The sequence below is a fragment of the Eucalyptus grandis genome, chromosome 5, assembly GCF_016545825.1.
Source record: "Eucalyptus grandis isolate ANBG69807.140 chromosome 5, ASM1654582v1, whole genome shotgun sequence".
Classification (NCBI taxonomy): domain Eukaryota; kingdom Viridiplantae; phylum Streptophyta; class Magnoliopsida; order Myrtales; family Myrtaceae; genus Eucalyptus; species Eucalyptus grandis.
Genome location: NC_052616.1, coordinates 38,020,563 through 38,039,925, shown reverse-complemented (window position 1 = coordinate 38,039,925; position 19,363 = coordinate 38,020,563). Strand labels below are relative to the sequence as shown.

Sequence of the window (19,363 nt, the reverse complement as noted above, 5' to 3'; positions counted from 1 at the left end):
AATGTCCCAAGCGTGAGAGATGGAACATTTGATGACTACAAGAGCACCAAGGGTGATTTGGATGGAGGGTTAATGGAGAGTAGATTGGAGATTCAAGTAAAAGTTGGCGATATTTTATGAGAAAAAAATTAAAGTGAAATTGAAACTAGATCTAAATTTGATATTTTTACAAGCTAAAAAAAAAAATTAGGGTGGAATTAAATTGGACCTAAAGTTGATGGTTTTTTTATGATACAGAAAAAAGTTTAGAGTATGAATAGGATTGAACCTAAAGTTGAGAGTATTTTATGAGACAAAAATGGTTAGGATAGAAAGTTGGACATGATTGAAAATTAGAAGTTTTTATGAGATAAAAGGTGGAATTGGGATAAGAACTAAAATTAAAGGTTCTTAGGTATTAGGCCTATCAACTTAAAGTAATCGGGTTCTTACCAAAAAAAAAATTTAAAGTAATCGGTTTTGATTAGGGGTGTCCTAAACCCAATCCAACCCGACCAACACAATCCAAACACCAACTGAACATAAAATAAGTTGAGTACGTATTTTGGGTCTTAATATTGTTTGGATAACGATTATAAAACAAGCAAATAAACATATTTTCGGTCGGGTTAAGATTGAAACATTGTTTGGCCGTGAATACGTTATTTACTTTGAACAATGAAACAAACATGTTCTCATCTCAACCAAACACAAAAAAAAACTCCACACCCAAAGCCGAACACATCAGACCCCGACGACTCTGCCTTCTCGCTGTCTCCTCTCGTTGACTCCACCGCCGTCGGCGATTGTGCCTTCTCCGCTCATCGACTCCCGCTGCCGCTGCCGTCGACTCCGCCGCCGCCCTCTTCTTGGCTCTCGCATTCTAGGGTTTCGCTTCGCAAAGATCTTCGCCCATCACTCCTCTTTCGAGCCATCTTCGTCCCCAATTTGCAGCCAGGGAATCAAGCTCTGGTGGTACATCGTCTCGCCTTACAATCGTTATTACAGGCACCGCCCTCTCTTCCCTTTTTTTTTTTCCCTTCTTCTGGGTTTTCGTTTTCTCGTCGCCCTTCGTCCTAATTTTCGGGCTTTCGTTGGAAAGCTCGGAGCTTGCTCTGTTTTTCTGTCCAATGTTTGTGACGAGAGAGCGACATGGAATCTCACGGTGCTTTGCTTGGAACTCCGTGTGTTCTTCACGGGTGATCATTCTGTGTTTGCTTTTTATGTGGTTTCTGGGAGAATAGCTGTTAGACCATCTCTCCTTTCCTCTCTCTTTCTCCGTTCTGTTCACTAATCTTGCTTTCCTCTGCGAAAAAACCAATCAGAACAGGGTCTTGATTTGGTTAGAGAAGTCGTACATTCCACAATGGGGTCTTTTGGAAAGAGGAGAACTTATGATACTGTCTGAACTTTGTTGAAAGTGCATGCATTTGCTGTCAATGTTGTTGTACGCTTTTAAAAAGTGTGATCCTGATGCTTCAAAAGGGTTATTCTATCCCAACTTTGAATAGGCAACATTTGCAGATAATGGAAATAGAATGATAAAATTGTGGGACTAGTGCCAAATGTCAATTGTGGAACGAAGGGCTCATGGCAAGAAAAGCTTTGGATCTTGTTTGCTGTATATGTACTTCTAATTTGAAAGAATGTTCGAAAACATCATGGAAGCAGAGCTGAATTTCAAGCTCAAAAAGTTACCCAGTGATCACTTTCACAGTTGAATTTGAATCTCATCTTGTTTGACCTCTGGGTCTCATTTTACTATGGAAGTGTGTCAGTAAATAAGCTTAACCTTTTCCAGATGGAGCTGAATAAGGGATGATTTCACAGTGTTAGAAAGGAAATTTGGAATGATTCTTCTATTTTTTGTTTTTTTAATAAATTGTTGACAGTATGTGCTTATAGATAATTAACAAATAAATCTAGTTCCTAGGCATGCTATGTAGTATTGTGATGCTTCAAAATTTGGTTGAGTTGATCTCTTAAAACTAGCAGAGGAACCCAATGGGAAATTTGTTCGACGATAAAGAAAAGGCGAGAAGGGGAAAAAGAAAATAGAAAAAAAGCGTAAACCTGAAACCCGAACCAACCTGACCCCAATTATTGCTTTGGATATTATGCTTTTCGGGTCGGGTCGATTCAGGTTGGAACACATTGCCTTATGATTCGGGTCGGGTTGGATAACGTCAAAACCCGACCCCACCTGACCCATTGACAGCCCTAGTCTGATCGCCACATAAAAGTTGGCCATGCAGAATATCGAGAAAATTGCATTGCCTTTGAAGTGAAAGTTTTCTTTTTCACAGTGCGACTCTCCTCTGTGCCGTGCCATTACTCTGCTTCACAGAATCGAGCGCTGCAAGTAGCGTCTTCCTTCTCTCTTTTGTCGCTAGCGGTCCTTGATGAGTTGGATCTCCTTCGTCGTTCTTTGTCATTCTGATCTTGGTGAGCCCATAAATGTTAAGCTTCTTAGGCCCTTTTATATGATAGTCTTTCCTGTGATTTAGCTGCCACTTTTTTTTCTAAACAATGGATCGATAGAGAAATTTACCCTGATTCTGGGATTTTGATTTTCGGATGTTGGGGGCGTTTCGATTTGTTTTTGTGGGATTAGTTCTATGGGAGATGGCTAAAATTGGAAGGGTATGTGTAATTGTAGAGGTTGCTATGATTAGCACGCCAAGTGCTCGTTAAAATTTCCCAGAGAAAATTGTGTTGAACATCTCACTGGATAAGCATCTTTTTGCGAATATATGCTAATGATGACAGCAGTATATTAGATATGATGTAGAAAGGACCTTTTTTTTGGGTAAATTTGTCGTTCTTCTTGTTGTTTGTCATTCTGATCTTGGGGATCCCATAAATGTCTAAGCTTCTCAGGCCCTTTTACATAATGATCATTCCCTGCGCTTAGCTGCCGCTCTTTTTTTTTCCCAAACTACAGACTGACAGAGAAATTTACTCTGATTCTGGGATTTTGATTTTAGGATGTTAAGGGCATTTCGATTTGTTTTGTGGGATTGGTTCAATGGGGAGATGGCTAGATCTTGGAGGGTATGTGTAATCACAGTGGTTGCTACAATCAGCCCGCCAGGTGCTCATTAAAATTGCCCAGAGAAAAGTGCATCGGATATCTCACTGGATAAGCATCTTTGCGAATGTATACTACAGATGACAACAGTGAATTAGAGATGATGTAGAGAGGACCTTAAACAAGCACAGAATTATAGATTCTGTACCTGCAATTGTCCTGCTTTATTCCTGCTCTGGACTCAGTTAGTAAGAGGGCTTGTCAGGCTGTGGACCTCTGAGTCCATGATCGAATTTTGCATTGGCGTGCGTTGACGTACTGCTAGGTTGGTGCATCAACTGAGACTCTATATCAGGCTGCGAATCACATGGAAACACGATTTTCCCATTTGAGCAGTTTATGCTAGTTTTATCTGGAGAATTCTGTGGCCTCCTAGTGAATGAGCATGCTCACTCGAGTGCGTATAGTCCAAAATATCCATTTTTTACCTGGTCATCTGTTAAAACACTTGGGTACGGATAGTGCTCCATGTTTTTTTGGAAAATGACTTCCACCTTTAAATTTAGGAAGTCGTTTTCCTTATTTTTAAACTTGGTATTTTCTGGATGACTGAAGTCATTTTTCTTTGAACAGCTTATTTTCCCACACCAAACAATAAAGAATGGACAAAAGAAGTTTTCTGTTAAAATATTTTCCTTCAAACAAACAGAGCCTAAGTCAAAATCGAGTTTTGTCTTTCCAAACTGCCATTTCATCATATTAGAAATATAATTGGTCTTTAAGGACCACCTACTTCATAAATAATTACCCATTTGCATCTATGGACAACCACCTAATTATGCACGCGTGCATCTTCTTGAACCTTTTTATCTTTTTCACTAATTCACCTTAACCATCGTTAAGTATATATCCTCAAATAAGTAGAACTAAAATAAATTTCTGAAATTCTTTCTTCTATATATTTATTTTCTTTGTTTTTAATTCTCTCTCCACCTTCTTTCTTTGATAAGTTCTAAGCTCCTTCCTTTCCTTCACCATAGGCAAACTTTGAACTCCATCGACGCCACTTTCAATATCACGATTGCTTGCCTTTCATCCGACTCTAGTGAGCTTTGATGAGTGGAAGATTGCCACCTGCCAAAGGAGTCGACGAATAGAAGAAGTTCTTCTTCCTAGAACAGCCTAGCAAACTGAAGGTGACGGAGACCGGTGAGTGGAGGCAACGGACCACTGCCACCAACTGAAGCCATGGAAACTGATAACATAGCTTCAAGTGACCGATTCTCTCCTGAGATCCTGGGTTTTATGCAGCTTGCTATAGATCAGGTAACTGCCTGGCACAGCTGAATTGTATTGAGTTGATGTAATACTTGAGCTGAAGTTTGAGTCCGATTCGTTTGGTGCTATAATTCCATGGGAACTTGAAGAATGTATAGTTGAATTTGGACAAGAGATGTTGAAGAAGTGTTTCTGGATGCTTGGTAGGGCATCCATTGGTATCAACATTACATGCTGCAAAATCAGCGACAATCCCTAGAAGTATAGGTTTTCTTTCTTTCTTTTCATAGGTGGCAATTTATTGAAAGAAGTAGGTGAAAGTCTAGGTTTAAAGGAAAAACAAGCAAGGCAGATCCAGGTGCTGTAGGTTGGGAGGGAGGGATGGATGGGTTTAGGTGCTTTTGAGGCATCTTGTGAATGTGTAGTATGTACCTATCATAAAGATATGCAGTGGGTGATCGGTTTGCCAGGACAGTTGAATTGTTGGAGGCTTTGACCATTGGGATAGGACTCTGTGTTAGGTTTCATGAGGCACTTGAAGAGGCAAAACCAGAGAGGAATGAAGGAGCTGACCAGGAAGTGTTGCTTGACATTTAGTCCTTTTACCACCATTTGACTTTAGCACCTTGGGAGAATTTAAAACCAATTTTACTTGGAGCGCGAGAATAATGTGAACATCAGTTGTACCGATGGATAACTGGTTAGGAGGTTATTATCTTTGGCCCAATGGTGTGGATATGGAAAATGAAAAAATCACGAGAAACACAGAGTTTACATAAGTTATTCAGTGGAATAGAGACAAAATCACAAGAAGCTGATTGTCAATTCTGATTTACGAGGGCTTCACAACAGTTTTAGGGATCTCTCTTTATCCATATATGCCATAACATTTGTAATGGAAAATGACCCAGAAGCTAAAACTCCAGGAAGCTTCTTGAATGTTTGAGTGAAACCTCATTAATGAAAGAAAAGCCTCCGAGGTACCCATGATAGGACACACTGGAATGAGCAACATGTAGTTTCTCAAATTGGTTTTTATTTTTGCTGTGCTGTTGTTAGAGCCATGTCTGTTTAACTGTTAGGTGGGATTTGCATCTGTATTACAGGATGACCACGTGGTGATGATCATCTCTTGGAAGTTAGTGACCATTATATTACACAGGACCTGCAAGATCTGGATCATATAACTATTAAACATGCATTTGTTACATTGGTAGCTGCATAATGATACTGAAATATTTTTACTGCTGGCAATGTGATGCAGATTTCCTCTTGAATTTGCCTTTTGTATGCATGCATGCATGAGAGAATTCTGACTCTTATTCTCATATTTTTTTCTCCTAACAAGTAACAAGATCTATTTCTTTTCTTATATAAGGCAAAGCTTGCGTTGGACAGCCTTGAAGTTCCAGTTGGGTAAGACACTGGTTTTTAGTAACCAGGTGCATTTCATATATGTTACTTTATTTTCTAATTAAGATGATTAGTATTTCAGTCTTAATTAGTGAATGATTTCAGATTGGACTCTTTGACTAAACAGCTGTGTGATTGTTGAGGATGGGAACGTTATTGCAGCAGGAAGAAACCGGACTAACGAGACACCAAATGTATGTTTATCATTGCTTCTCCACTCACTTATATAGATTTTGGCCAAGCACTTTGTTATTGTTCCAAATTGATACCCACGATTTATCCACTTGTAGTTTATTGTCAATCATTTTATGTTTCTCCCTTATTAGATAATAAAATAATATATCTGGTCAAATCTGTTAATAAGTTGAATTTTCCATTTATAATTTGGCTGGAAGGGCTTTTGTTCCCAATACTCTTCATAAAATATGGCTGCGGCTAACAATAACAATAATCTTGCTTTATTATGCACAATGTTTTACGTTTTTTCGTTTGCCATTGTGCTGTGTCTGTAACCATATAACGGTCTTTATCTGCTTTTGTGAAGTTCCTAACATTGTTCTCTAAAGCCATATGTAGCTAGACTTTTGTTATACTTATGTGGTCTAAAAATGCATTGTGACCATTGTATTGCCTTTTAAGATATAAAATTCTGCTCCATGGGCAGAGTTCTTCATACAATGGCTGTTTACACAACTAGTTTAAGCCTGGTTTCTGGTAGAGATCATCTCTTATCTAATAGTATATTTCTTTAATCATTTATAGTCATGAGGTGACAATACATTACTTAGATGATTTTGTGGATAGTTGATGTGAAAAATTTATGGCCCTGTTAACATCTTGTGGAGCTTAATAAAAACAAAGGCATTTTGCTAGAGGGGTATATTTAAAAATACTGTTAGAAGTGGTGGAGGTGGCTGATCCAATAAAACCCCTTTTTCTTTGGGAGATTCTCAGTAACTTCAAGTAGAGCAAAACTTGTTGACTTAATGTATGCCTTGATCAATCTTATATATATTCTTAATCAGTTAACTTGATGGAGAAAACATATTTCTCATGAAATGCATTTCCAAAATTTATGTTGAAACTACACTATGAGCAACTGTCTCTCTGACAAAGCTCCTAAGTTTGATATGCTTGCTTTGTTTTTCTCCTTTCGCTTTCATAGGCAACAAGACATGCAGAGATGGAAGCTCTTGATGTTCTTATTATACAGTGGCAGAGGACTGGATTTACAGCTGCAGAAGTTGCGGAGAAGTTTTCAGCATGCTCCCTTTATGTGACATGTGAACCATGCATAATGTGTGCAGCGGCATTATCGATCATTGGTATATCTGTTGATCATATTGAAATAAAATTGAACTCTGCTAAAATTTGTTTATTTATAAATGATTGGATGACTGTTACCCTTTTTAGGTATAAAGGAAGTATACTATGGCTGTGCAAATGATAAATTTGGAGGCTGTGGCTCAATACTGTCATTGCATTCAAGTAGCTCTGAGGCAGGCATTAGGTCAGTTTCTGAACTTGTTTTTGTCGTTGGTGTTGTATCTACATAGCTTTACTTTGAAATTGTGACATATGACAATTGACAATTAAAGCTTACTGGAGGTGTCTGATTCCTTATGTTGAAAACTGATGGATGTGGGTTCATAGTGATTCTGTAAGCTGTTGCACATCGAGTATTGTAACACATAACCATTAAAATAAATGGAGGTTTATGGAACTAATTTTCCATATTTTCTATTCTTTCCTTCATCTAAATGGAAGAAAGTGGTGTTTCTGGAAGCATCAAGGAGTCAAGTTTATATTTATTCTTTCTTTTTCCACTTTGTTTCCTTTTTCTTAAATTCTTTGTGACTTCTTAGACATTTTCATATTCTTTATTTGCCCTTAAAAGTTTATAGTTCTGGGCAGTGCTACAAGTTAAGCTAACATTAGTTTATTTTTTCCTTTTCCCTCTCCCCCCTTGTTTCTTCATTTCTTCTTCCTGATTTTTTTCACTGCAGTGAGATTCTTTGATGTATTTTAATGCTATCATGTTTAAATCGAGAAATACAGTATCTTGAAGGAAGTATGATATTCTAACTATGAGAAAATTTATGCTTTCTGATATGCCATGGGCAACGTACTTGATTAAGAAATCTCTTTTCTTGTCTAATAGTTGCAATTGTCTCTTCTTGCATACATGAGAGCATGTGCCTGCTAAATTGTGGGGTATGGTTTGTGTTTCCTGCACGATTTTTCGTCTGTCTGATGCTGTAATGTGCTAACATTTCATGTTTCCTAAGCTTGTTCTGAGCTCATCAACTTTTTACTCCGACTTTGTTGACATAAAAGTTAAAACGTAGTGAAAACAGGATCTTTTTCATTGTGATTTGAGCAGTACATGAAGTAGCTAATCTAGATTATGGACATTTTTTTTTTCTTTCAAAGTGTTAGTTTTGAAAGAGCAAGCTCAAGTACTAGGGAAGAAGCAAGAGATGTACCAAGGATGCATCTAAACAAGAAGTTAAGGGAGGGAAAAAAAAACACAAAGTATCATAATTTTGGAGCTTGAAATTTATGATTATGTTTCGTTTGATAGAGTCAAAAGCATTCTGTGATGCATCTGCCTGATTTATAAAATGTTTTCCAACTTTTTTCTTTTGCAGCATTGGGAATTGTGGATCAAAGGGTTTCAAATGTTGTGGAGGAATAATGGCATCAGAAGCCGTCTCTCTTCTGCGAGATTTTTATGAACAAGGAAACCCTAATGGTATAATTTGTGATCTACCATTTTAACCGTTGAAATTTTTGTTTGAAAGAATGTTATTATACTGCAGTTTGCACCTATTTAAATTATATAACCTAAGGGAAATGGTAGTTTATTTTCAGTAGACCCATAGTTAAATGTACATTTTAAGAGGCTTCTATGAGCATAATAGAGAAATTCTACTTTTGAACGAAAGTTTTCTTTATCGATCAATGAAGTTGAGCATTCTGCTTGCTGGCAACATCTCCTTGAAAGACCCTTTAAGGAAAATTCTTCTTTCAGAGCCTAATATGGCGGTCTTCCTAGCACTGATCCCCTTCCATAATGGTTAAGAAGAATTCAGGAAGCCTCTTTTTACTTCTACTTTTCAATCAATTCTCTCAACCAGCTATAGAAAGTACCGTAGCTGGGGCTTTCGGTGATTGCAGATCTTGCTGAACAACTCTCTCTCTCTCAAGCTGGCCCAATGGAATGTTTTGTGATGACTAAGGGCTAGTGAAGTTGCAACCATAGAACTAGTGGGTCATTGGTTGGATGAGAACCCATTCAAAAGTTTTCTCCATCAAGGATAAGGTGCTTAAGAGTGCTCATTTTGACATGGTGCATACACTTATCCAGACTGACACTGAGTACAGTTGTCTGACTGGGGTGGTGTTCAGCCCTATAATGATTGCTATGAAGGTGTAGAATTGGTCCAGTAAACAAAAGCTAGAGTTTCAGATACCCAGTTTTTCTTTTTTTGGGCTAATTTTCAGATTCCCTGCTATCACATGTAGCTTCCTCTAGACTTGGTAGACCTAGCCAGATTGCCATTTGAAAAATGGGATGTCATGTCCTTGGTTAAGGAAAAAGACGAAGTGCAGTATCTCAATAGTTGATAATCCATCGGTTGGACTTGTTAGAGAGAAATATCTTCTTCCTTGATCCCTATAGTGAATTACTAAGCATATAAGGTTCTTGTCGAGCAATTGTCCAATTTCTGCTCTTCAATTGCAAGTATTTCAAGAGACCGATTGGACCATAACTTTTTTATGCCTCTGCAATAATTAGCGCACTTTGGAAACTCATTACATACAGAAAATATGGTTAAATAATTTTTCTTTGCAATGATAAAATCTAGCTGTTTCATTTTTTTTTTCTTTGTTTTGTTGAACCTTGTTACATGAAGTATTATTTCTCCTCATTTGTTACCCTCCTTTCCCATTCATTTTTAATTTATGACATTGTGGTATCTATGATTTGTTTATATATATGTATGCTGAATGTTAATATTTGATTTTCAGCTCCAAAGCCTCACAGGTCACGGGTTACTCAGGCTTAAAATTAGATCTACGTGCATTGATTCTTCCTGTTGAATCTTCTCATGCCTTTGCACTACTAGGTAAGACCTTTGAACTTATGATTCCTTGCTTTTCTGAACATCAAGTACATCATGTAGAGATGGAATGATTATCGGTTACTTGTGCATATAACTAGTGGACTGCATGATGTGGCCTTTCTGTATTATAGCCTGTTAGCAATGGAATGGCACGGATTAGGGCACTGTGGCAATGTTGCTTGCTGTGGCGGTATGATATGATGCTCATGCGACTTTTGAGTATTCCTTCAGCTGTAAATTCCCTTGTATGGTGTTTGTCAATGAAATGAGGCACTGATAAGGTTTTAAAGATGAAGTTAGACAACATCCTTGCTCTTCTTCCTGATTCTTGGTTTGTTCTGGTTATTTTGTTCATTGTTCTTAAATCCTGTCAGTTCATCCTTGACTATAACCTAAAGTCAAACTTGCAGTTCAAGGTAGGTCCCATTCTTAAGGTGAACTCATCGGAAAATAACTATTAAACTATAGTTTGGTGATTATTTGTATTCTACATGTATAGTGCAAATCTGGATGTGAGATCATTGGTGCAGATTCTGGCATAATAAGATTCTCTGCTGTTTTGTGCGTGATCTCAGCAACAGTTAATGGTTATTATGTTGTCTCAAGATCTTAAAAAGTTGCATAATCATAGTGTGGTCAGACAGCTCTTTAAGTAGCAAGATCCCTGCGAGTAGCATTTACGAGGATTAGCATTCCATTTATGGTATGAGGATGTAGTTAAACATCTAGAATTCTAGTGTCTTCAAATGATTTAGTGCACTCTGACTGACAATGCATGTGCCATTTACTGCTTTTCCAATTACAGGATTTCATCAAGGGACCTGATAAAGAAAGCTTGATGCATGTCCGGATCAGTCTTTGCCCTGATGTTCATGTGTTTACTGACGGTTGCAGCAGTGATCACAAGTCCATTTAATGCTTTAACCTGATTATCATATTGTAAGATAATTTGTGGTAAATCCCTGTGTAGGCATCACTTTTTTGATGTTAATTTTTGTCATCAACCTATTCTGTAATATTATTTATTTATTTATATATTATAAGCTTTCGAACTCTGAGGTAATTCTAGGCATGCTATTGATGTGTCTGAACTTCTTAATTCTAGTCTGTATCATGCGTGATCTCTAACGGTCGGCGACCTAATGGGCTAGTGTCCAGCCACAGGCCTAAGCATGTCGGGCTGTGCCGTGCCTCACCAGTACCGTATCCTCTTGAGTGTACATGTTATGTTCCAAGAGACGAGACTCCAATCCTAGGCAATCGAAACTCTTTTCAAGCAACATTGGCCCCATAAGTATTCTCTGACCCTCTACACAAATGCTGAGCATTTCATGTTGACTTCTTTGACATAGCAAAAATTTGACAATAAGCGTTTATCCAGCTATAAATAATAACAAACTTGGTCAGTTGGGGTCGACCTTGAAACTTTATAGACGATTTTCCACTTTTAAAACCGCTAAATTGAAGCAACTCTGCATTGTATCCATCCTCATATGAAAAAACAAGAATAACTATTTTTTCAGGATTCAGTTTCCATCTAGAGATGCTGTAAAATATATGGAATTATTGAAGATGTCCAACAAATGATTGTTTAACACCCCTGATGAATATCACAAAGTCATGCACAAATTGTTTAAGTATATTCGGGATGATAGTTATTGTAAATCTGAACAGATCTATTTTTTGTTTTTGAAAATAAGTTTAGAATATAAATCCATTTAGTAATGTAATTTCATTTTTCTATATCTCAAATAAATCTTTAGTCTCATCCTTTTATGAACCTATATTTACAAATGGGTTAAGAAAAACTCCTCCTTAAAAATATCCAAAGCACTTCAATCTCATGTTTTCCAAAATTAGAACCACCACTTTTCCTCCTATCTTGTTTTTATGTTCCAACCATTACATTTTCTACATTTTTATTTTTGAAATAAAAATTAGAAATAAAGAAATAAAAACTCTCCTCAAAACGTCAGCCGAAAATCTCAATTTACCAAATTAAATGCCTTTGTTATATCAGCCTTGATCATCCAATAATTTTTACAATTTCACGAGATAACATCCCGTGTGTCTTGCCCACATTCATTCCCTTCTTCGTGGCTTGGTTCATCCGAAAGCTGCTCCCAACTCTCCAAGCGCTTCTTTAGACGTGCGAGTCATGCGACCTGTGACGGTCCCGCAGTCTCTGGACACCTTAGGAACGACAACCCAGGTGAAACTCGGGAGGTTCTGGACATATTTCAATGCCCAGATGTTCGTTCGTTCACGAAGATGATCGTGGGTCGCGTGCGAACTAGCCGCCTTGACGACGCTCCGTAACTGTTCTACGAAATGCCCGTGAGAGATGCAATTTGCTGGAACATGATGATCAAAGGCTGCCTAGACTGCGGGGACTTGACGGCGGCGGAAGAGCTTTTTGATGAAATGCCCGAACCACGTGTTGTTTTGTTGACGACGATGATAGATGGGTTCTTTCGATTTGGACAGGTTGAGCGGGCTGGGGTATTTTTTAGATAGATGCCCATAAGAGATCTCACTGCGTCGAATACGATGCTTCATGGGTATTGTGAGAATGCGAGGGTGAACGATGCTGTGAAATTGTTTGAGCAAATGCCATCTCGGAATGTGATTTCATGGACTTCAATGATTGGTGGGCTTGACCAAAACGGTAAGAGTAAGAAGCTTTAATTGTATTTGAGAGAATGTTCAAGTCTGGTGTTGTGCCCAATCCGAGTACTTTGACGTGTGCATTGAGTGCCTGTGCAAATGCATTGTCTTTGCCTCTTGGTGTGCAGATTCATGGTCATGCTTTCAAGTCAGGATTTTGCCTTAGCGTATTTGTACGTGCTTCTCTTATCACGTTCTACGCTAACTGCAAGTGGATTGAGAAAGCAACCCAAGTCTTCAATGAAGCAGTGCATAGGAATGTGGTCATATGTACGGCTATTCTAATTGGTTATGGCTTGAATAGTAGGCATGAAGATGGCCTGGAGGTGTTCAGTGACATGATGAGAACAAGTGTTCTTCCTAATCAATCTTCTTTTGTAAGCGCTTTAAATTCTTGCTGTAGTTTAGAGTCTCTAGATTGAGGTAAGGAGGTCCATGCGTCAACTGTAAAGTTGCAATTGGGAAGTGATGTATTTGTTGGCAATTCTCTTGTAGTGATGTATAATAAGGGTGGAGCCGTTGATGATGCTGTTGTACCGTTCAAAAGACTCAGGGAGAAGAACATTGTCACCTAGAATGCCACTACTTGCGGTTGTGCACAACATGGCCAAGGGATGTGGGCTATGGAGTTGTTTAGCCAAATGATATACCGACTGGTACAACTAGACGAGATCACACTTCATGTAATTACCTATAGGCCCAAATCATAGTGCAGTCACCCTTTAGTAACAAAGGCATGGGCAAGTGCTGCTCGAGAGTTTCGCTGAATATCTCCCATGATAATCAATTAGAATTTGAATCGAATTGATTTGGAGTTGGGTCTTTGTTTCTAGGTACTTGGAGTACTATCTATTATGTAATAATGTAAACTTCATTCACAACGCGATACATCCAAACTTGGCGATTTCACCTAATCTCAATCTGTTCATCTTCTATACTTAGGTCCTTCCAAGCATATTGATGCACTCATATTACCAAAGTTGTTCTCCTTCTATTAGGTCTGTCTAATCACCTCGATGATCCCATGTCCCTCGCTTGTTCACCAACATTTAAAGGTTCTTTTAAGTCTAAGACTTTCCCACTCAGTATCTTGTTCTCTGTATGTAGAATAAGAAAATTCTTCAATAGCACGGACATCGTGGTGTTGACATTATCTATATATGAAGTTGTATATGTAGAGGATAATGCTGCATAAGGGACCTCGGGCCTTACTGAAGGCCATTGGGCCACTGCACACCGTCATCGGGATATTGTACAGGGCCCTCAGTGTGGGGCGTGGGCCTGGCGCTGCAAACGCCATGCGACATTTGCTTGTTAGGAGTGCCACCACTTGGAACAAATTTTCCATTTTTTTTTGTTTTGAAAAATCACTTATTCTATTTTTATATTTGTCCGAACTTTGACCCATCATTTCTTTTCTGGCCAATTCACCCGTTATTCACCCGTTATTCACATTCACAGAAAGCTCATGACCTGAATTTTTTGAAAATTATGTCCGATATTTGGAAAAGTGTCGGGATCATGGATTTCCGCAAACTTTGTTGAAAGAATGGTCATGGTGAAAAGTCACAATATCTTTCTCATTGAAATTCTGATTAACCTAATTCTCAGGGCTTTAGTTGTGACTAGATATACCTTAGTTCATCACTTAATCTGGGAAATCACAATTTTCTTGACACTGTCAAGATCAGATGGTTGTGGTTAAAAGTTGTGATATCTGTTATCTTGCAATTTGGTGCGCGCAAATTGAGCATTTTTGTTCTTGTAGAGCACAATCCAATTACACCAATTGATCATAATTTCAAAGAACTCTTTTTTCCAACACTCAAGGCTACGACACATTTGAAATCAAGAAATTTTCTACCGGAGCAAGTGCTATCCGAGAATAGTTTGCATGGTCAAACATTGGTAAAAAATGAGGTGCCTTCAATAATAATTGCAAAGAGAGAAGTACTTGTATCCGTTGAGAAAATTTTAAACCCTCGTGCAAGGCAAATACTAAAGAATGCAAAAGTAATTGAAGACCACCATGAGTCCATGACAATGAACTATTAAATGTACAACTTTATAGATCCGGCTTGGTGTTAATGCTTTTCCTTACCATTGTTAGCCTAACCTTTTCATCATAACAAAGCTGGAAGCCTTGTCTCCCAATTATCTCCTAGCTGTTCACAATCTTCATGACTATCTCAAAGCATCATTCCACTAGTAAAGCTGGAAACTTTTTCCCTCGACTTTGGAAAAATTTCATTGGATTGACTTAAAAGTCGTCACTCTTTTTTTTTTTCCTTTTTTGTGGTGCTAAGAGAAAAAGAAAAGCTGGAAACTTTTTCCCTCCACTTTGGAAAAATTTCATTGGATTGACTTAAAAGTCGTCACTCTTTTTTTTTTTTTTTGGTGCTAAGAGAAAAAGAAGACGTTGTTCCTCATGGTGAAGGAAACCTTGTTAAGTGGGCAGCAGGACTGACAATATGCTCAAGACGTTCATATTTGACTTGGATTCAACAACAATATGCATTTTTAGAATTTTCTTTTGATAACTATAGCATACATCGTTAGTGTCAAAAAACATATATACAAGTGGTCTTGAGAAAAAGGTATTATAAACTAACATCAATTGTGGATAGGTTGATTTTGGAAAATATTTTATAAACTCGTGGTCTCTTTTTCTTTGTTGTCACGTCTTCATGATAATTAAGATTCAAGATAACTTGATTTACACAAAAATTCCAAATATGATTTTGGGAGGGGAAGAGAGCTGTGATTGTAGAGGACTTGTCCTGAGGCTTGCACGCAATTCTTTTGCCAAGAGAATTTATATGATGGCTTCCATATATGGTTTTTGGGAGGGGAGAGACCGATGATTGTAGAGGTTCTCAAGCGAATCTTTTCACAAGAGAGGATAAGTGTTACTCACGGTAATAATACCCATAAACTAAAACCGGTGATTATAAGGACCTTGTCCTGAGGTTCAAACGTAATTCTTTTGGTTGGAGGGGGTAAGTGTTGTATACGAGTAATACCATTATTCGGATGAATGAAGTAGAGAACGTGTGAGAGGAGATTTGGGCAATGTTAAGGGACTTGAACGCAAGGTGGTAGGTGAGAATTTGATACATTGCTATCGGAGACAGCAAGGCTATAGTTCTTCGGTTGTGAAATTAACTATCAAATAATTTGTATGGTATTTATAGTGAAGAATGAGAAATTTCCTATCAAACACGATGGTATATTAAATTCGGTGCATGGTGTATCACCAAGTATAAGGAAGAAACAAGTTTGAAGAAGCTCATGTCAAAAGGTGACATCCCAGTTGTCTTATGGGCATTCACATTCTTCATGACTATCTCAAAGTGTCGTCATTCCTTTAACTAGTAAAGTTGGTAACTTTTTCCCTCCACTTCAGAAAAATTTCATAGGCTTGACTTAAAAGTCATCACTCTTGTTTTCTTTTGGTGCTAAGAGAAAAAGAAGATGCCTTGTCTCATGGTGAAGAAAACTTTGTTCAATGCACAACTGGACCGATAGTACACTCAAAACGTTTGAACTTGACTTGGATTTGATGACAAAAAATTTCAAGTTGAGAATTTATAATGAGAATTTATAATCTTCCATGGGTTAAGTTCAATTTTTGAGGTACTCGCTACGCAAAATCCTATTACACCTTTAAATAGATCATGAGAATTAGAACTCATTCTTTGCCCACGAGATCATCTATTGCGATCAAGGGATTAGGAGCATCGCTAAAAATCTTATCCGCTAGCAACATATGATGATCCTCTCATTTCGCAAATTCATTTAATGATTTCGATTTAGAAAGGATGATTGGATCGTACACATTAGATAAGGTGGGTCCTATGTGATGTCCATCCTTTCAATAGAGGAGATTTAGCATATTGAGATTAGACAAGTGGTATTATTTCCATCGAATTGTCAAAATGATAGTTGAGAAGTAATGGCATGGTTATTTATCTAGAAAAATTATTGAGTGAACTTAGTCTATAAACTAAATTGAATTTGAACCATTAAAAATGCCGGACTTCACGAGAGTCTCTTCAACTTTTTGGATTTAGGTTTAGTTTACCATATATATACTTTTCATTTAATAATTTCTTACTTATTAGACGCATGTAACAGCCTCCAAGATTGGACTTTGGTCGTGAAAAGCACCTAGGACATCGAGCGAAGAAGATCGAAGACAAAATAATTGCAGTGGGGAAAAGCATGTGGAAACAGACCGAATAATTGCACTGCGGAAAAGCACGTGGGAATAGACCGAGTGGGGAAAAGCATGCGGAGCAGACCGAATAATTGCAGTGAGGAAAAGCGTGCGGAAACAGACCGAATTATTGGAGTAGGTGGTTGATGACATGATGCTTTGAAAGCGTCTAACATTTTCTCACAAAAAAAACAAACAATTGTGAATGAGCTATTGCTGGCTCATTAATTTTATAAATCTTGCCCATTACATTTATATGATTGAGAATGGATAATTTAAATATAAATGGGAGTAAAAACTACATATTGTCAATGATGTTGATTCACATAATTCAGCATGAGACATTATGTATGATTAATAATTTAGTTGTACCAATTTCCACATGAGTCCACAATAGTTTTATTATTTGGAATTTCAATCTCCAAAAGATTGGATTTATGTGATAAAGCAAATATAAACTTTTATGCACCGCATATAGAGACAACTTTAATGAGATTTTGTTAATCAATGCAGAAATTTTTATTATATCATATATTTTTAATATGCCTGAAGCCTAAAATTTTCATAAGACTTGAACACCAACTTGATTGCTTGATCATGTGCAACATGGGAGACTGCAAATCCCTCATAGACACTAATACAAGAAAGACAAATCCTGCAACAAAGAGTACGGATACTATAATACATAGGGAAGATGTTGAAACGATTTTTGAGAAATTCGATATGATGGTAAATTTTCTGTGCCATAATAAGAAGAACTTAGTGTGATTTAAAGATTTTATATGTCATTTCTATGTTTTGATTTTTCAATATATATCTAGATAATTGTGAAAGATCCAAGGAAATGTTTATTATTACAAGGTTTAGCACATAATTTTACCAAAGTTATCCTTCATATACTTTGTCATCTAAAAACTTACTAAGATAATTTGCAAAAGGTTAGTGCCGTTTTTATGGTGTTCATTATTTTCTGAAAAATAAGCAAAATTAACTGTTCAATTGCCGGTGTCTCTCACCTAAGGCCGGTGAGGGCAACCCTCGCCTGGGCCAGCGACCTCTGCCAGCCATTGATGAGGCCCTGTGATGGCTAGTGAAGGGAAAAAAATGTTCATAAAATTATAAAAAGGAATTGCAAGTCAATGTCAGCGCTGATCGTAACACATAGGACTAAATTGGCAAGTTGTCAAAAAGGCTAGAACTAAGGACAATTGAAAAATTTATGACTGAATTGGCCGTGTGTTATATGTTTAGGATTTTTTTGGACAATTTTCTCATTAAAACGACAATTAGAATACTTTTGAGAACTGCAAATTATAAACTACACAAACACTGAATTTAATCTAAAAGCAAATCAAATCAATAGAAGCGTGCTGGATGAAGCAAAATCACGCAAACAAACAACAAGGTCAGTCCAAGATACTTCAAGGGGCTGAACATGGACGAAACATACGCTGTCTATTACAATCATGCATAAGGAACAGTTAGGCAACATCACCTTTAGACAAGTTCATGTGCAAAGGATTAAGCATAGCGAATTTCATATCAAAATAGCGTGAGAAACGAATCATACACTTTTTGACTCTCTAGCTTTTTCCTTCCGCTCCCCGCTATCTAATCTTGGCGGATTCTGCTTTTCCATTGCTTTCCAACTTCTCAGTAAAAATCTCCCTGTTTGGATTCCCCAGCCACGAAAGCCACCCGCCCTCGAAGCTCACGATCGGTTTTGCTTTATTAAAGAGTCCCCATCTCTTGTATTTTTCTCTTTTTAAAAAGGAACCACCGAATCTTTTCCTCATCCTGTCTCCGAAGCTCTCGGTCAGATTTTCCTCAATCAATCACCGAATGACCCGCTTCCTGTTTTCCTCTCTTATCTCATTCTTGGCCATATATAGGTGTAATCCAAATCTCTTGCCCGTATTTTGCTCCTTAAAAAATCCTCTGCAAAAACCGGTTGATTTTTTGTAACAGTCCGCTCTCTCGGCCAGCCTCGACTCATCTAACCCTCATCTTGAAGTCCTTTGATCCAAACTTCCACAACTCTCTGAGTTTGATCCACCTTGTCCAAATCATATCTAACTCCACAGCAAGGAGTTAGGACCGATTTCACTATCTTGGAGTTGCGTCCAATCACGCTATCATGAAATTGAAGCTAACTCCTACGATTTTGGAGTTTTTAAGTCTAGTTAATCTCGCATGTTGAGCCACATCCATCGGGCCAATTAAATTGAAGTTCATAGTTGAGCCCCTGTTTTATTCGACGGAAACAAGCTTTGTTTAATTTAAATGCATTGTGCCAAAACATAAATGTGTCTATTGTTTAATACAGAAAAATGCAATAAAAGATGCTAGTGTGGGACTAAGCTGAGCAAAAGTTTTTTGTATTAAGGATCCAATTGCACCGCTATCGACAAAATTCATTTTAGTTTTCTCGTGAAAGAATGAAGGTCTCAAGCAAAAAAATATGTGTCGTTACATGAGTTATATATCGCTTGAGTAATCATGTATTAAATTATTACCTAGTAAAGAAGAAACCAATCAGAGGTTGGGGATGCCATTTTGAGGAAGAGAGCAATTTCTTTTATTTATTTATTTAGTAAACCTATGACCAGATCAAAAGAATCCAACACCCCCCAGTGGTTTCTCCAC

General features: G+C 37.6%; 2 protein-coding genes across 3 annotated transcripts; both read left to right on the top strand.

Moving 5' to 3' along the window:
* Positions 1-880: 880 nt before the first annotated feature.
* Positions 881-10,886, top strand: LOC104445106 (tRNA-specific adenosine deaminase TAD2). 2 transcript variants are annotated; one of them, XM_018874385.2, is made up of 9 exons: positions 881-954; positions 4,051-4,336; positions 5,667-5,704; positions 5,829-5,895; positions 6,867-7,026; positions 7,115-7,211; positions 8,353-8,456; positions 9,737-9,834; positions 10,637-10,886. In XM_018874385.2, the coding sequence occupies exons 2-8, from the start codon at positions 4,259-4,261 to the stop codon at positions 9,772-9,774; spliced, it is 582 nt and encodes a 193-aa protein (XP_018729930.2). In that variant the 5' UTR covers positions 881-954; positions 4,051-4,258; the 3' UTR covers positions 9,775-9,834; positions 10,637-10,886. The 2 variants fall into 2 exon arrangements, with proteins under 2 accessions (XP_018729930.2, XP_039168368.1); XM_039312434.1 differs by lacking the exon at positions 881-954 and adding an exon at positions 1,679-2,424.
* A 1,216-nt stretch (positions 10,887-12,102) lies between these two features.
* On the top strand, positions 12,103-13,208 carry LOC108959542 (pentatricopeptide repeat-containing protein At5g46460, mitochondrial). The gene is given in 2 exon segments (XM_018873310.2): positions 12,103-12,505; positions 12,508-13,208. Coding segments are annotated over 2 exon segments (1,104 nt in total).
* The last annotated feature ends 6,155 nt before the right edge of the window (positions 13,209-19,363 follow it).